The 14592-nt window shown below is 33.5% G+C and overlaps 1 protein-coding gene across 1 annotated transcript; it reads left to right on the forward strand.

Annotated features, from left to right (window-relative positions):
- Positions 1 to 607: 607 nt before the first annotated feature.
- Cap-D2 (CAP-D2 condensin subunit) lies at positions 608 to 14371 on the forward strand. The gene is made up of 21 exons (XM_068777042.1): positions 608 to 754; positions 852 to 965; positions 1301 to 1473; positions 2003 to 2172; positions 3454 to 3595; positions 3996 to 4091; positions 4518 to 4691; positions 5365 to 5526; positions 6172 to 6309; positions 6390 to 6755; positions 7071 to 7400; positions 8050 to 8250; positions 8324 to 8866; positions 9578 to 9757; positions 10083 to 10294; positions 11301 to 11471; positions 12187 to 12459; positions 12914 to 13178; positions 13776 to 13958; positions 14072 to 14180; positions 14256 to 14371. The coding sequence occupies exons 1-21, from the start codon at positions 640 to 642 to the stop codon at positions 14336 to 14338; spliced, it is 4200 nt and encodes a 1399-aa protein (XP_068633143.1). The 5' UTR covers positions 608 to 639; the 3' UTR covers positions 14339 to 14371.
- Positions 14372 to 14592: the final 221 nt, after the last annotated feature.

Here is a 14592-nt window from a genome sequence, read left to right on the forward strand (position 1 = left end):
CCATTTACCAAACATTTCCTTATATTATATTATATGTATTCCTTATATAATATTACATTATCTATAACTTATAACTAATATTTTTCGCAAAAGAAATATTACTTAACAGAATCATTTATTAAATAACGTAAAATCATAATTTTTGTACATTAATTTTAAGATTTAAGTATGTACATGTGTATTACAATATAAGTATTCGTCGTGTGATTACGAGTCAAGAATGTGTTTATATGAAACAAAATGTTAGTTTAAGAAAAATATCTATAACTATATTCAGCTAAAACAACAGTTTCACGAAAACTGCTTTGAAGAATATTGGTTATGTATTGTTTTTTAAAAACTTGCCACCTTACCAAACATGTCATTAAATTTATTTACAATTGTAGACTTCCTCAACAATTATTTGCTCCTTCTAGTAGCTAAATAAAGTGCGATTTATAAAACAATTTTAGTAAAATAAATATTATGTATTTTTACTACACTGCCTACAAGATTAAAAATTTTAGATAGAAATCGCGTATTAATAGTTTTTTTCGTACTTACTGTCACTGATTTATTAATAGCAACACTAAATTCAAATTTTGTTTATTAACGACTATTGAAAAATAGTGTAGTTGTTGATTTTAAATTAATGGAAAAATGGTTATAGATTTTTGTATACCTTTACAAAAGGACGAGCTTTTAGAATCCTCTGCAGGTCGTTATCATGTTGAGGATGTGGTACAGCCGAGATTACTGTTATCTAAACTACAAGGTAAGTTTTGTAGTAAACAATGGGTAAGTCATAATATTATTAATATTCTTTAGCATTTAATCGTCAAAATCGAATATATTATTTAAAAAATTTAAAGATGCTGCGCGGACTTATAACACTGATGGAGTGGGGTACATCTTGGAACATTTTGATACCTACTTTTCGATAATTATACATGGTACTAAACTAGAATGGAATATGATCAATAAAGGTAAATCATTATAACTTTTTATCCTGATATTTTTTTTTATTAAACAGTATTTTATACTCGCAGTACATTATATGCAAACAATTTATTATGCTACCTTTACTTTTACAATGTAACAGTGCTAATGTTTTTTCTACTTATTATATTCCATAAAAAGTTGAACAGCTTATAACTTTGCGAATTGATTGTATATGGCTAATAACATAATGCATATAGAATTTTTATCAATATTAAGTTTTGAACATATTTATAATACTAAATTAAACTATGTAATATAACATAATCCAGTTTTGTAGGAATATTATTCAAAAATGCCAATTAAACATATGTTGTTGCAGGATTTGACCATATTCTTAGAGCTGTTAAATGCCTTTGTAACCAATTGGAAACAATTTTTCAAAATCAAGATATTGATACAGAAGTACGATGTAAATATCTAAATATAGTTAAAATGGTTATGTACCTTTTTACACAAGTAATGAAAACTAAGAATGCAAAGTTAGCAGCTGAAGTAAGTATGTCTCAAATTTGGCTATTTGTTATTAAGGCTCTCACTCCATCAAACACCGAGCTACATAGCGATGCTTAGCAAGAGCAGCAGGGGCACCTGAACCGACCGGTGTATGACCACAACCACTCTGTCAAGAGTGCATGAATGAGAGAAAGTATTAATGATCACTACAAAGTGGGAGTAGATGTGAAGCTATAAATGTATTGCTCATTTATGGACAAAAAGCTCTAAAACTTTTAAACCTATTTTCAATCACCCATTGTAAAGTCATCACATTGAAATATATTACATTACTTTTTTTTGTTTTTGTATGTGACAGGTCAATAACTTAATTTATTTTTCAACAACACATTAATTGAACTATTCACACCATTAAAGCATTTATGTCTATTTCATGCAATATGCAGTATACAATAAGTTTGCTTTTTATTTCTTATACATGTTTGACCAAAATATTTAGTAAATGCTATGAATAATATATATAACTTGGATAGTGAACTGTAAAGTAACAATAAAAAGTTTGTTGTAGAATTCTACTAAGTTAACATTAGGTAAAAAAGGTAAGAAAAACAATGATGAAGAATTATGTAATTGGACAGAGTCTGAAAAACTTGAAGCCTTAGTGGCTATGCACATGTTGCTTCAACAACCACTCTCTCGACTTTGGGATCCTCCACTTGCAGAGGATAATTTTGTTGTGTGAGTTTTTATTTTCTTATTTTATAGAAATACTGAAACAACTCATTGGTGCAACTGTAGAGTATCTGACTCCAGGTAGAAATACTGAATCTAATGGTTAACATACACCTTAATTAATATATTTGTTTTCAATTTTTTTTTGTTAAAGTGAAAAAAGGTATTCTAACTTTGCTAATATTAATGTGTTATATGTATTTATGTTCTATGAATTTTTTACGGCTATGGTCTTTGTTTGACCACTACCTCACCTGGTGGAAAGTAACATTGTGGTCAGAGACGATGCTTGCAGACTTGTAGGTAACTATTCACTCTGACAGTGAAGAGACCTGGGATGTATATATGCATGTTACAATGTATTTCTGTATGTAGTACAGTGCTATTGAGACTGCTGTACTGCAACACACAGTCTCTGCACATGAGAGGAGGAAAGGGACTAATGGCCTGATAGCCATTACTGTTGACACACACAATGTTACAATGTTGTGTACCAATACCGAGGTTTCAATAGCACTATAGCTACTATATCCGGCGATAAATATTGCACATCGACCTTTGGAAAGAGACAATCAGCTAATTCTGGCTTCGTAGAGCGGTATCTCTATCGCACGAAATACAAACGACTGATAAAACGTCACATAGGTAATGTGGGACAGAGATAATGCTCTACAAATCCGAAATTAGCCGATTGTCTCTTTTCAAAGGTTGATGGACAATATTTATCACTGGGTACTGTACAAAAATTTTCAGAAAAAACTAAGGCTTTCTTTTATTTTCTGTATATCACAATAACTACATTCCTAAACAGGACATTTATATTCATGAAGAGCATTTAGAGTTTCCTATAGAAACCTCTTCTCAGTAAAAGTATGACACCATTGTTTTGAAAGGTGTGCTTTACTCAAAATGCTTAAAATGAACAAACTTTTTGAAAAACTTGTCTGACTGTCTATTATCCTGTCTAAATGTAGCGCTTTTAAGCCCTCATGGTTTAAGTTAAAATTGCAGAAGCTGCATTGAGTCAGCCTTTTGCCAAAAGCTTAGCGTGGAGGTTTGTCTTGGCTTGTCAATACTGTCAAAATAATATCCCACACCTTTATAGCCATCATGCTCATGGTGTGATTACATGTATGCTACTAGAACTTTGCTGTGATACCACTGGAAACGACATAAAAAATTACCATGCTTCACTTTCAATGTGCATGATTAACTTACTAGCACTGGCCAACCATGTGTCCTCGCATCTTTTTGAATTTGATGCTAAAACATTGTTTATCGTTTCAGCATGGTTGCGGAACCGTGTTATAAGGCGTTGGAAGAACAAATTATAAAAACAAAGACTGTAAGAGAAACTGTCTTTCAAGTTCTAGGAGTATTAATAAAGAAATACAACCATGGTACATCATGCCTTATCAAATTAGTTCAGGTACAATGTATGACTCAAAATATTTTTTATGTATGGTATAATATTGTTACAACTGGCATAGATTGATCGAGAGAATATATATCACCCATGTTAAAAAATTTCTATCAAACTTATCGAAACACAACCTTATATCTTTTGTAAAGAAATCCAATCAATGTATTAGGAGGAGCGGAAAGTAATATCGCTTTCTTAAAGTAAATTCACACGACTACATTTTTAACAAGTTTTTATTTCTAATCAACAATATATTCACCTTCATTATCAACGTTATCATCTTCATTTAGTATACAAATTTTCAAGGCCGGCGCGGTAAAAATCCATATGTTTTTCTGTAAAATATGTTGACAGAAACGACATTACTTTCTGTTCCCCCTAATTTAATAATTGCACTTTTTTTCAGATTTTGGAAACTGCAGAACATGCTGTTATGCCGATTTGTGCAGGCGTAGTACAATTGACAAAAGAATTTGGACTTGGCACTTTTGGTCCACAAATGGTAAATTGTTTTATCGAAATCAAATCAATATTGGCTATTTACATTTAGCTTAAGATTTTGATATTTAGCCTACATAATGAAACTATTACTAAAATACGAAACCATTGTACCACGCGGTATATGCGCGGCGAGACGGGGCAATGGGCGGGTATTAGTCGTTCCACGATATCAGCTCGCCATCATGCGCTATAAATCTATTTCGATAGCAATATAGCCGAATTTTCGTAATATTTACCTTTATGCTTTTATTTAAAAGTATAAACAACGTTCCTAAATAAAACTATTTATTATTTGAATACTTTTAATAATTGAAATATAAACAGTTGAAAGTTGAATAATACTTAAATAGAGGTCAGAATTTATAAACTCCTTTCAAACTATAACTACGCTTTTGTTGAATCCAGCGTTTGCATAATTTGCTTCCAGGTTCGGGAAATAGAAGTAGCATTAGCCTCTTCTGAAGAAGAGTCAGGTGGTGCGGGAGCAGAACAAGGTGCTGCTAAAAACTGTGGCACATTTTTATTAGAATTGACTAAAGAACTTCCGAAAGAAATGACAAATGCTATTTCGACATTGCAACCATATTTAGAAACTGATGAGGTAGAACCTATATAATAATAGTAATATTTATCCTATAAATGTGTGTAGAAATAAATTACTATCCAATTAATTTTTTACCATACGGTAATCTATAAAAAAGAGTTAATAACATGAAATGGAATATTTCTCATTCGCCAGTAATAATGAGTTTACGTGCCGGCAAATAGGAGTTCTGGAATAATTTTGATATAACCCGGTGTTTCTCAACCTTGTTTTACCATGCCCCACCAAAGCCTTTCGGAAACTCTTACGTCCCCCCTATGTTACATACGTTTTTTTATATTAAAGCGAAAGGGTTAAACTTGTGTTGTCTATTTTCGAATTGCCCCCTGTGGGGCGTGGACCTCGCGTTGAAAAACAGTGATATAACTTGTGATTGAAACATGGTTTGGATGTTGTAGAATTTATATGAATAGAATGAACCATTGGTATTTATTTATATTGTAAATAATTATATCACAAAGAAAAGTCACTACTTTTATGTATTAATATTAATTAAATTTATTCTCAAAAAAGTAGCAAGTAGTGCATTTTCAAATATCTATGCAATTGTTAACTCCCTTTTGCAATACACATCCCTTCCACTTGCTTGAAGTGCAGCTGTAAGAAGAGATACATTAAGTATGCTGAAAGAATAAAGCATAATTCTATTTTAATAAACGATTATTTACAGAGTTACACATTGCGCATAACTGTATTGGGCATGATGTGTGAAGTTGTAAGCGTGGAGCTACGCGGGGAGGGGCTGACGGACAAACAACGATCGCAACGCGACGAATTTCTTGACGAACTCTTTGAGCACATGCATGATCTCTCCGCTTATGTCCGCCACAAGGTATCTATAGAAACTTCTAGATTAAAAAAGGATCACACTCGCAGGCCTTCACCAGATTTTAAGCTCTAGGTATTTGTAAAAGAACAAAGTTATCAATATTTATTGCTATTTGGGCATCTGCAAACATCAGCCGTTAAAATTTCTGTCCTTATATAAATACCAATGATATGCCTATGTCTATAATTATGCTACTTAAACTGTATTAATAATATTTAAGAAATTCACGAGTTGCATTATTTATAAAAAGTTATCAAAATATCACATCATCATAATAGGGTATCTTAAAATTACTAGATCAAATTCATAACAGTTTTCATCTTCAAGTTCGTAATGTTACCACCAAAGCACAGTAGAGATTCTCATTCTGGGTAGCCTAAAACTATTGAGACAGTCTTGGGTCTTTAAGTTTATGGAAACGGGGCCATAGACTGACGCAGCATATGGAGTGTAAACCCATTTAATATCTTCATGAGACCCTGGATTCAAATCTCTCCCATCTCTTGGTATATACAGCACTAGAATTCCTTCAATGGAAATGTAGATGATGATTGATTTTGTATATAAACAACTTTCGATTCATTGACTCTCTCTCCATTTTTCTGTCTTTTGTTTTTTTATCTATGTTAGTTTAACGAATATTTTTAGGTACTTCAGTTCTGGTCTCGGTTACAAAAAGAGAATAGCGTACCAGTTAGCAAGCAACATTCTGTTTTAGAGAGAGCAATCGGCCGCTTAAAGGATAAAGCAGCTTTGGTTCGGAAAGCAGCAATACAACTTCTTAAGGTAGATTGTAATACTTATGTAATTAATAATATGTTCTACTATTTTTCATTGTGAATCAATAATGTATAAAATTTTTACAGATCTTCCTTGAATGCAACCCATTCTCTGCACAATTAAAACTAGATGTCCTAGAAGAACAGTTAACAAGTGAACAGAAAATATTAGAAGATCTTCAAAAGAAACTCAATCCAGGACCGGACCCAAAACTTGCAAAAAAATGGGAGCAAATTGAAGAAGATGTTATATGTACTATTAAGGAAAAGATAGACACTCTCACGCAGGACGAACCTGAGTTGTCGCAGTCAACATTAGACAATTTATATGACGCAATACGCAACAGTTTGAAAGAAAAGAATTATTATAAAGCTTATTTAATTGTTAAACATACTGAGAGGCAATATCCAGATGCAAAATTATTAAGATGTGATATGCCTAAAAGTGATCAGGTAAAATCTCTTAAGTAAAATCAATAATGTTTTACTATTTCAATATAAAAATTTTTACATTAGATTTTATGAACAAAATTTATCTGTTTTGTCGTAAATCACTATAACCATTATGTTTCCCATTAAAATACAGTCGTTAAATATATTTTATTCAAAAGTTGAATTTTTTTTTTTCGATTTAAAATAATTATTAAAAGATTGAAAAAATGTTTGCCAACAAAAGTTATAAATTTCAATATTTAGTTTAATTTAGGACCACTATTTTACAGTAATGTTTTTAAATATATTCATATTTAAATAATTTTTTTTTTCCAGATTGATTACTTTGTTGCTCTATTACGAAATGTTTTCATAACGCCTGCCAGGAGGCAATCCGTGACTTTGACACAACAATGCGAAAACGAATTAGCACTCTACAAGAGGGTGGAAGAAAAAGAAAGTATTGTGGCTTTTCTTCAAGAGTCTGTTAATTTTTGCAGAATGATATCAGAGGCAGTGCCTCTAGTGAACTCTCTGCTCATGTCGAAACAGGCCGGTGATGTAAATGAAGCGATTGACTTTTTTACGACAGCACATCACTTTAATATCGAGTCTGCGAAAATGGGTGTCGCTAATATGCTGTTACTCGTCTGGTCACCTGATCAAGTATGCTCATTTTGTTTAATTGATATTTGGGCTTTTATATGTATATGTGTATGTATGTGTGTGTGTGTGTGTATATATATATATATATATATTTATATATATTTATATATATTTATATATATATATATATATATATATATATATATATATACGACGGGGCGTGCATTAAGCTGCAATGGGAGTCTATCACTCACAATAATTTCTTAAAGAGAACCATTGTTTAGAAACTTTAGAAGGATAAGAGTAGTTCAGCGTTTGATAATCAATATAGTAATATAAAAGAGCTATGTGCATACGTTTCTTTATAACTAATAAACACATTAATATATAAATAAAAAAACATCAAATCAACTTCTATAAAATCAACACTTGCCAGAGAGAGAGAAAAGAAGAAAAATTATTTCATAAATAAATCAATAAAGTATCTAGAAACCACTATATTAACCATTTTATTATTAATAAAATCTTTTATATAACATATTTGGCATACCGCACACTAAGTTAAAATTTCTTTATGCAAATTATGAATATCAGGATGTGTTGGATAAATTTCGAGAATAACATATTTCAATTTTTGTTAGTATCTAGTTGAGCATATTTCTAAGGTTTCCAAAATGTAAGTTGTAACATTTAGTCATTTCTTTTATAGGACAAACGAGAATCTGTAGAAAGAGCTTATAGGGAAATGTATTTAGAGTGTGATAATAAAGCTGAACGCGCCCGAGCTTTTACGATCGCTAAAAACCTCGTCAATCTCCTGACTCGTGTGGACTATGGGAGTGCACTGGCGCTCGAACATCTGATAGCCAAATGGATTACTAAGGGTGATATCACTCCTTCTATTATACAGGTGAAGTGAAACAAAGTAAAACATTTAAATTCATTAATACAAAAATAACATACAAATTGTTATTCAATTTAAGGTGTTCTGGGAGATGTTTTTAAAGAAAATCGACGGGACTACGGACGTGGACAGCTATGCCGCTCTGTCTCTGCTCGCGATGATAGCCAAGGCCAAGCCGCAAGTTGCGCAAGCAAACCTCGAAGTCATTCAAAACCATGGATTCACTGCAGATTATGACACTAGAAACACATGCGCGCGCTTGTTGCTCTCCCTATCAAAAAAAGATCAGAGATATCCTGCCGACCACACCATATTTAATTCCCTTCACGACAGTTTAATGGAAACCTTTAACAAATTTCAAAATTTTTATTCTTTTGCTTCGAATGTCATTGATCTAGTTTACGCCGTATGTGACACTCCCGACATATTCTGTGCTAAATTATTAACAGAAATGTATAAAAATATAGAGACGGTTACGGTTAAAGATAAAGATAACGAGGAAGATATAGAGGTCCCTGTGGAGCTGCTATCTCGATTCGTTTTCGTGTTGGGACATGTTGCCTTGCAGCAGCTGATTTATCTTGACATAAGTGTTTATAGCGAACTAAGGAGACGTAACCAGGTGAGCATTTAGATATATCTTTAATCGAGAATTATAAAAAAAGAGAAGACTGTAGAGATAATTTGATAAGTGATAACGCCGACACAACTGAACCTTTAGGGTGCATATCCACTAGAGTTGCTCAAGGATGCAGTGCAGCTGTGTTAGCGAGGCTAAGTAAACATCTCTGGTGAAACGCAGGCTTATGCGGGCGAGTAAATATTTTATCAAGGAACGTGTTAGCCTGCCCCTTAAAAATTAATTTCATTTGATTAAAAGCTAAGATACAGATCCAATATTTCAATCCTTCTTATTTCAAAAGTTGTAGCAAAATCTTTAGCCCAAGTTTTAAAATTGTATTAAATTGTAGTTTATTAATTTGCTTAAATTTAACAGCGGGTGACTTATGAACTCATATTGCCTAAAGACGAAAGTTTACGCCTGATATGTGTTACCAGTGATGACTTGGCATTGAAACATGGTCTCGCCTTCGGTCTCGCTAGCAAGCTCACAGTCACTCAATGGCCCATGGGGTAAGATGACCACCGAGGCTTTAAGCTTCTGGATACAGCAGACCAGCAAACGCAGCGTAGCACGGACGTTTAACATTAAGATCGTCGGACACAGGATGCAACTGATTCTGTTACTTATTTCCGACAATGCATGTCCTGTGGCCGAAATGATGATTATAACAAAATAACATTGGTATCAAATTTGTTAATTTTATTTTAGGTACGCGAGGAAAGAAAGGCTGAAGAGAAACGTAAAAATAAAGTAGGAACGTTCGCGACGCCAGCCCGCCGCGGTCGCGTCGACGACTTGCGTCGACAGACGCTCATGAATGCAAGCAACGCTAGTGCGTCTAGTCGCGCACAACGCTCCGCCAGTGTTACTTCTAATAAAAATGCTTCGGTAGGTTCGATAGGTTTTTAATACTCCTATAGTTGCACCCTTAAAAGTCACGTGAATGCTGGCTATAATATCCGTCAACATCTCCAATCTGATCATATTTCACCAAAAACTCCTCATTTAAGGAAATGGTTTTTGCTTCTGATATTTATATGACGTATACAATCGTCCCAGTTCCTTGGAAAATCAATGTTTTTGTGAATATAAATTTTCATACAAGTAACGATTAAAAAGGGAGTATGAAAATTACGTACTTGAATAGAGTTATTTAGAATTTGAATTGTTTGAATGTGAATTTTTATCAATGTGTACAATTTGACGTCATTAGAGAAACACAACAATGACAGAAGAAGAAGCAGGTCTTGAAGGCGCCGTCGCTGACGACGCTGACGCAGAATACGTGCGATCTGTGTGCGAGCGCGACGTGGTGGGCGCGGGAACGGTGCTCGCCCGTTACGTGCCGCTGCTGCGATGGCTGCTGACCAACCCGACGAAAACCTGCGTCGCCATACAAACAGCCGCTGCCATTGCCTTCACGAGGTGCACTACTCTGTTAAACTTATTCAGTGGCTTCACAGAGCTGTCTTTACAGATCCATACCAGGTCCCTAGGCTTTTAGATTTTAGGACATTTCATTCGTCTATCGTAATAATAGGCGAACTCAAGATCTTGGGTTATTCACACTACACTGAACAACTAATCTCTGTCTAGGTCTTTTTTTTTCGGTCTAAGTATGACAGAATTCGATTAAAAATTAAAAAACAGCATAGACATTTTAAAAAATCACAATGTTAGTATTTATATTTAAAAATTAGGTTTTAAACACAGAGCGCCAAAGATATTCATAAAGGTGGTTTCATAGTTCTGTACATATAGCTGACTAAGTTTTAAAGACTCCTTCTTTTTTAATGATTCTAAGGACTAGATAGGACACTCGGGCGGCAATTATAAGCGGCCATGGCATGCATAAGAATAATAGAAACACATAGTTGAAAAAAATATAAGACATTGTTAAAAAAGAACTAATAACATTTTTTTATGATGAGCCTAACATTAACAGCTACTTAATACTTTTTCCATTCTTTTTCCAGTATAATAAACTTAAACTGCAATAAACTAGTAGAATAAAACACAATATATTCGCGGTTCTTAAAAAAATATTTATTGTTAAGTGTAAGACTCGAATTAACATGCTACTGGTACTCAAAAGATGAGTGATTTTAACATAACAATGAACAAATAATCATTTATTCGCATACAATTTCATACCTACACGAACACTGAAGACCGGTAATGTGCCGACTAAAGCTTTGTTATCGATATCGCTGACGAGACGTGGAAGGATAATCTCCCGTCCTACCTCGAGATCCACCCATAAATGCTGTCGGCAGGACTATACTTTATTTAATCTTAATAAAGATACAATTAAGCGAGGGACGCACAATAGAGCTCGCGTAACTTTCTTGACTTATTTGAACGATCGTCACAATGTTTGTTTTAGTAATCCACAACTGCCTTCGACGTTTACAACCAATTTATATTTCAGGTTCATGCTGGTATCGAGCACAGTCTGCGAAGAAGGACTCCAGCTGATGGTGACTATTCTGAAGAAGTCTAAGAATGTATCCTTGAGAACTAATTTGACAATCGCCTTCGCTGATCTTACGTTGCGTTTCCCTAATCTCACGCAGCCGTGGACTTGTCACATTTATGATATGTAAGTTTTTTATTCTTTGTATACTCTTCAATCTAGTAAGCTCGTGTTTTTTAACGTTTCATTATATGTGTATCGTAGTGCTAGGTTGAACAAGCCTAAATTTAATAAACTCAATGTTACAATTTGCCCTTTACAATTTACTGTTTCACCAGATTTGAGCTGGGGCAGCATTAAATATGATTACACCAGACCTTATCTTATTTGTTCACTCATTTGAGAAGCTAGCCAGTTCCTGAAATACGTCTCCTCCCTGAAAATGCTACGCCACAAAAACTGGACATCGCCTCCCCTTCTGAAAATAATGGATAATCACACAATTTTTAAAAAAAAATTATAATATAAAATAATGTGAGAAAAAGTCATCCCAGTGATTCATATTTCTTGAATAAAGCTTTTATGAAAGGCCCCCATAGAGTCCCCGAGAAAGGGTAACTCTGCTTGCATCGCTCGAAACATTTGATATTAAAATTCAAATGTGCACAAAAGAGTCCAACCACAGCCCAAACAGTGACTATTGTGAAATTTGTGTTATGTATATCTCTTTAATGTGGATTTTGTATACTAAAACTTTTTTTCTAAATTACATTATAATTTTATATAAAATATAAAAAAGTCTCTCCATTTATATACATTTATGATAATAACTCTATTTCCCTAAATTATGTGTTTATTGACCATCTATAATTATTTTTAAAAATTATAAAAATTCTTTTAGTTTAAGTGACGAGGTACTAGAGGTCCGTCAATGCGCCGTTAAAATGCTGTCATTCTTGGTTCTCCATGAAATGGTGCGCGTAAAGGGACAAATAGCAGACATGGCGTTGTGTTGCGCTGACAAGGATGCACGGGTGGCGAACATGACGCGATTGTTCTTTAAGCAACTTTCACAGAAGGGAAACGCGCTGTACAACGTAATGCCTGATATTATATCGCGGCTAAGTGACCCTGAACTCAATGTACAAGAGGAGCAATACCGGTTTATTATGAAGTAAGTGCTTTTAAATTAAAATAACTACCAAGGAAGAGTAGATTGATAGTTACGATGGTAATGTATTTTGTTCATCACCAAATCACTAAATAAATCTAGCACATGTGTCAATATAAAATATTGCACATAACAGCGATTCCTTCCCACGCCTTGTGTCATTTTACATTGTGATTGGTTATATGTGTAAAACCCTAATAAATTAGTAAATTCTCATTCTAGTTTATTGGCAAAAAGTTTTACACCTTAACATATTTTCAAACATCTTTTATATACATTTGTAATCCCAATCGAATGTTGCAGTATAAATGCAGCCTATAATATATAATTTTGATTTTGAAATTAGACAAACAATCAACTTAAGTTGCCTACATTATTTTCCTGTAGAGAAGTATGAACATAGAACTTACTCTTGAACACACTGTATGCTTTGTTAATAAATAATATAACTTTACAGATATATAACATCTCTCATACAAAAGGACAGACAAATGGAAGCATTAGTGGAGAAACTATGTCAACGGTTCAAATTATCTACAGAGGAGAGACAGTGGCGGGACCTTGCTTACTGCCTTTCCTTGTTTACTTACAATGAACGCTCGCTCAGAAAGCTTATAGAAAATATGGATTGCTACAAAGATAAATTACATTGTTCCGGTGTCATGGAATCTTTTACCACACTTATGAATAATACATCAAAGTTAGCTAAAAACGAAATTAAGGCAAGTGGTTTATAATTTATAAGTCAGAGTCAGTCATCGTCATCATTTCAGCCATAGGATGGGTGTCCACAGTTAGAATTACTTATTGACACTTTCAGATTTGTCGCAGTTGTCTGGTTTCAGTATTGCTTGTAGTTAAAGCATGAATGTCTGTAGTGAAGTAATGAAAAAATAAAAAGTATGTCTGTATGAAGGTCATTTATGATAATTTATTTAACATCAACTTAATATTGCTTAACCACTGGCAATGTGACTTATATTGAGATTCTCTCACTGTATTGTCACATATAACCAAATTAGATCAGCTTAGCTAGTCAACTTACGTAAGACACTGAGAACATATATAAACAGATATAACCTCCCAACAGATATCCAAGGGAATCAGTTGGCCTGCGTGCAGTGTCTTCCAACAACTTTAAAAGAGTTTTCTGTCCACTTTGTGGGTGAGAAGATATGTGGTAAAGAAATAGTAAAAAACGTTTGACTAAATAGTTTTCCTTAACATCTCTAGAATATCAGACACCGGCAACTCACTTGTTTAAACATTGAATTTTAACATGTTATAAATCAAAATATCAATCTTTTCACTTATTGCAGGCATTAGTCACGGAATTAGGTGATAAGATCGAGGAATGTTTCGCTGTCTGTGACAGAGAAGAAGATGATAGTAAAGAAGAGAGCGGCGACAATGTCGAGAAACGAAACGATGCTCCCAAGCCCACACCCAGAAAGACTGTGACCAGAAGAGGGAGGAGACGTTCGTCTTCCAGTCCCGATGAGGTAGGATAAATTTACTTCTTACCTAAATCATGTTCCCGTGTTTAGCAATAACTATTACAAAAAAATGTTTAATAATAGAAAATTATCAAAATACAAATTTATTTTCATTTTAGAATGAACCACCTCCAAATAAACCATTAGATACACCACAGTCAATAAGAAAATCACAGAGAAAAGTCCCTGTAAGGAACAAAAATATGGGAAATGATTCAGAAGACTCTGGTATGAAAACTTAAAATATTATAATTTTAATCTACTCCTTTGCCTTTTATAACGAAAAACATTTTTCTTTTACAGACGAGGAGGAATTTCAAAAAAAATCCGATGTTTACGTTTTTAAGAAACCTGCCTCACGAAAAGGAACACGTAGAAAAAATTGAGCCTTTGTAAATATTTTTACTAAGAAATAAACACAATTAGCATTAAATTACTTTCTGTATTTTTATATTTTCATTTTATTATTTCCTATTATCGGAGACAAAGTATAAAGCATTCATGTTTTACAACTGCCATATTAAGGTTAAACCAAGGAAGGTTCCATATACTTACATGGATGGACCTGATAATGTGCACAATCGCGTAGCTGTGTCCCTTGATATAAACATTATAGATCACCGTGAAAAACCTACTTTTC

This window comes from Battus philenor, unplaced genomic scaffold (genome assembly GCF_028537555.1).
Source record: "Battus philenor isolate CCGP_79_NKW_IND1 unplaced genomic scaffold, ilBatPhil1.0.hap1 SCAF_13, whole genome shotgun sequence".
Lineage (NCBI taxonomy): Eukaryota > Metazoa > Arthropoda > Insecta > Lepidoptera > Papilionidae > Battus > Battus philenor.

Coding starts and splice junctions, on each gene's coding strand:
- Cap-D2 (XM_068777042.1), top strand. CDS start 640: ATGGTTATAGATTTTTGTATACCTTTACAAAAGGACGAGCTTTTAGAA. Junction 8,251..8,323: donor TCACTCCTTCTATTATACAG/GTGAAGTGAAAC, acceptor ATTCAATTTAAG/GTGTTCTGGGAGATGTTTTT. Junction 12,460..12,913: donor CAATACCGGTTTATTATGAA/GTAAGTGCTTTT, acceptor ATAACTTTACAG/ATATATAACATCTCTCATAC.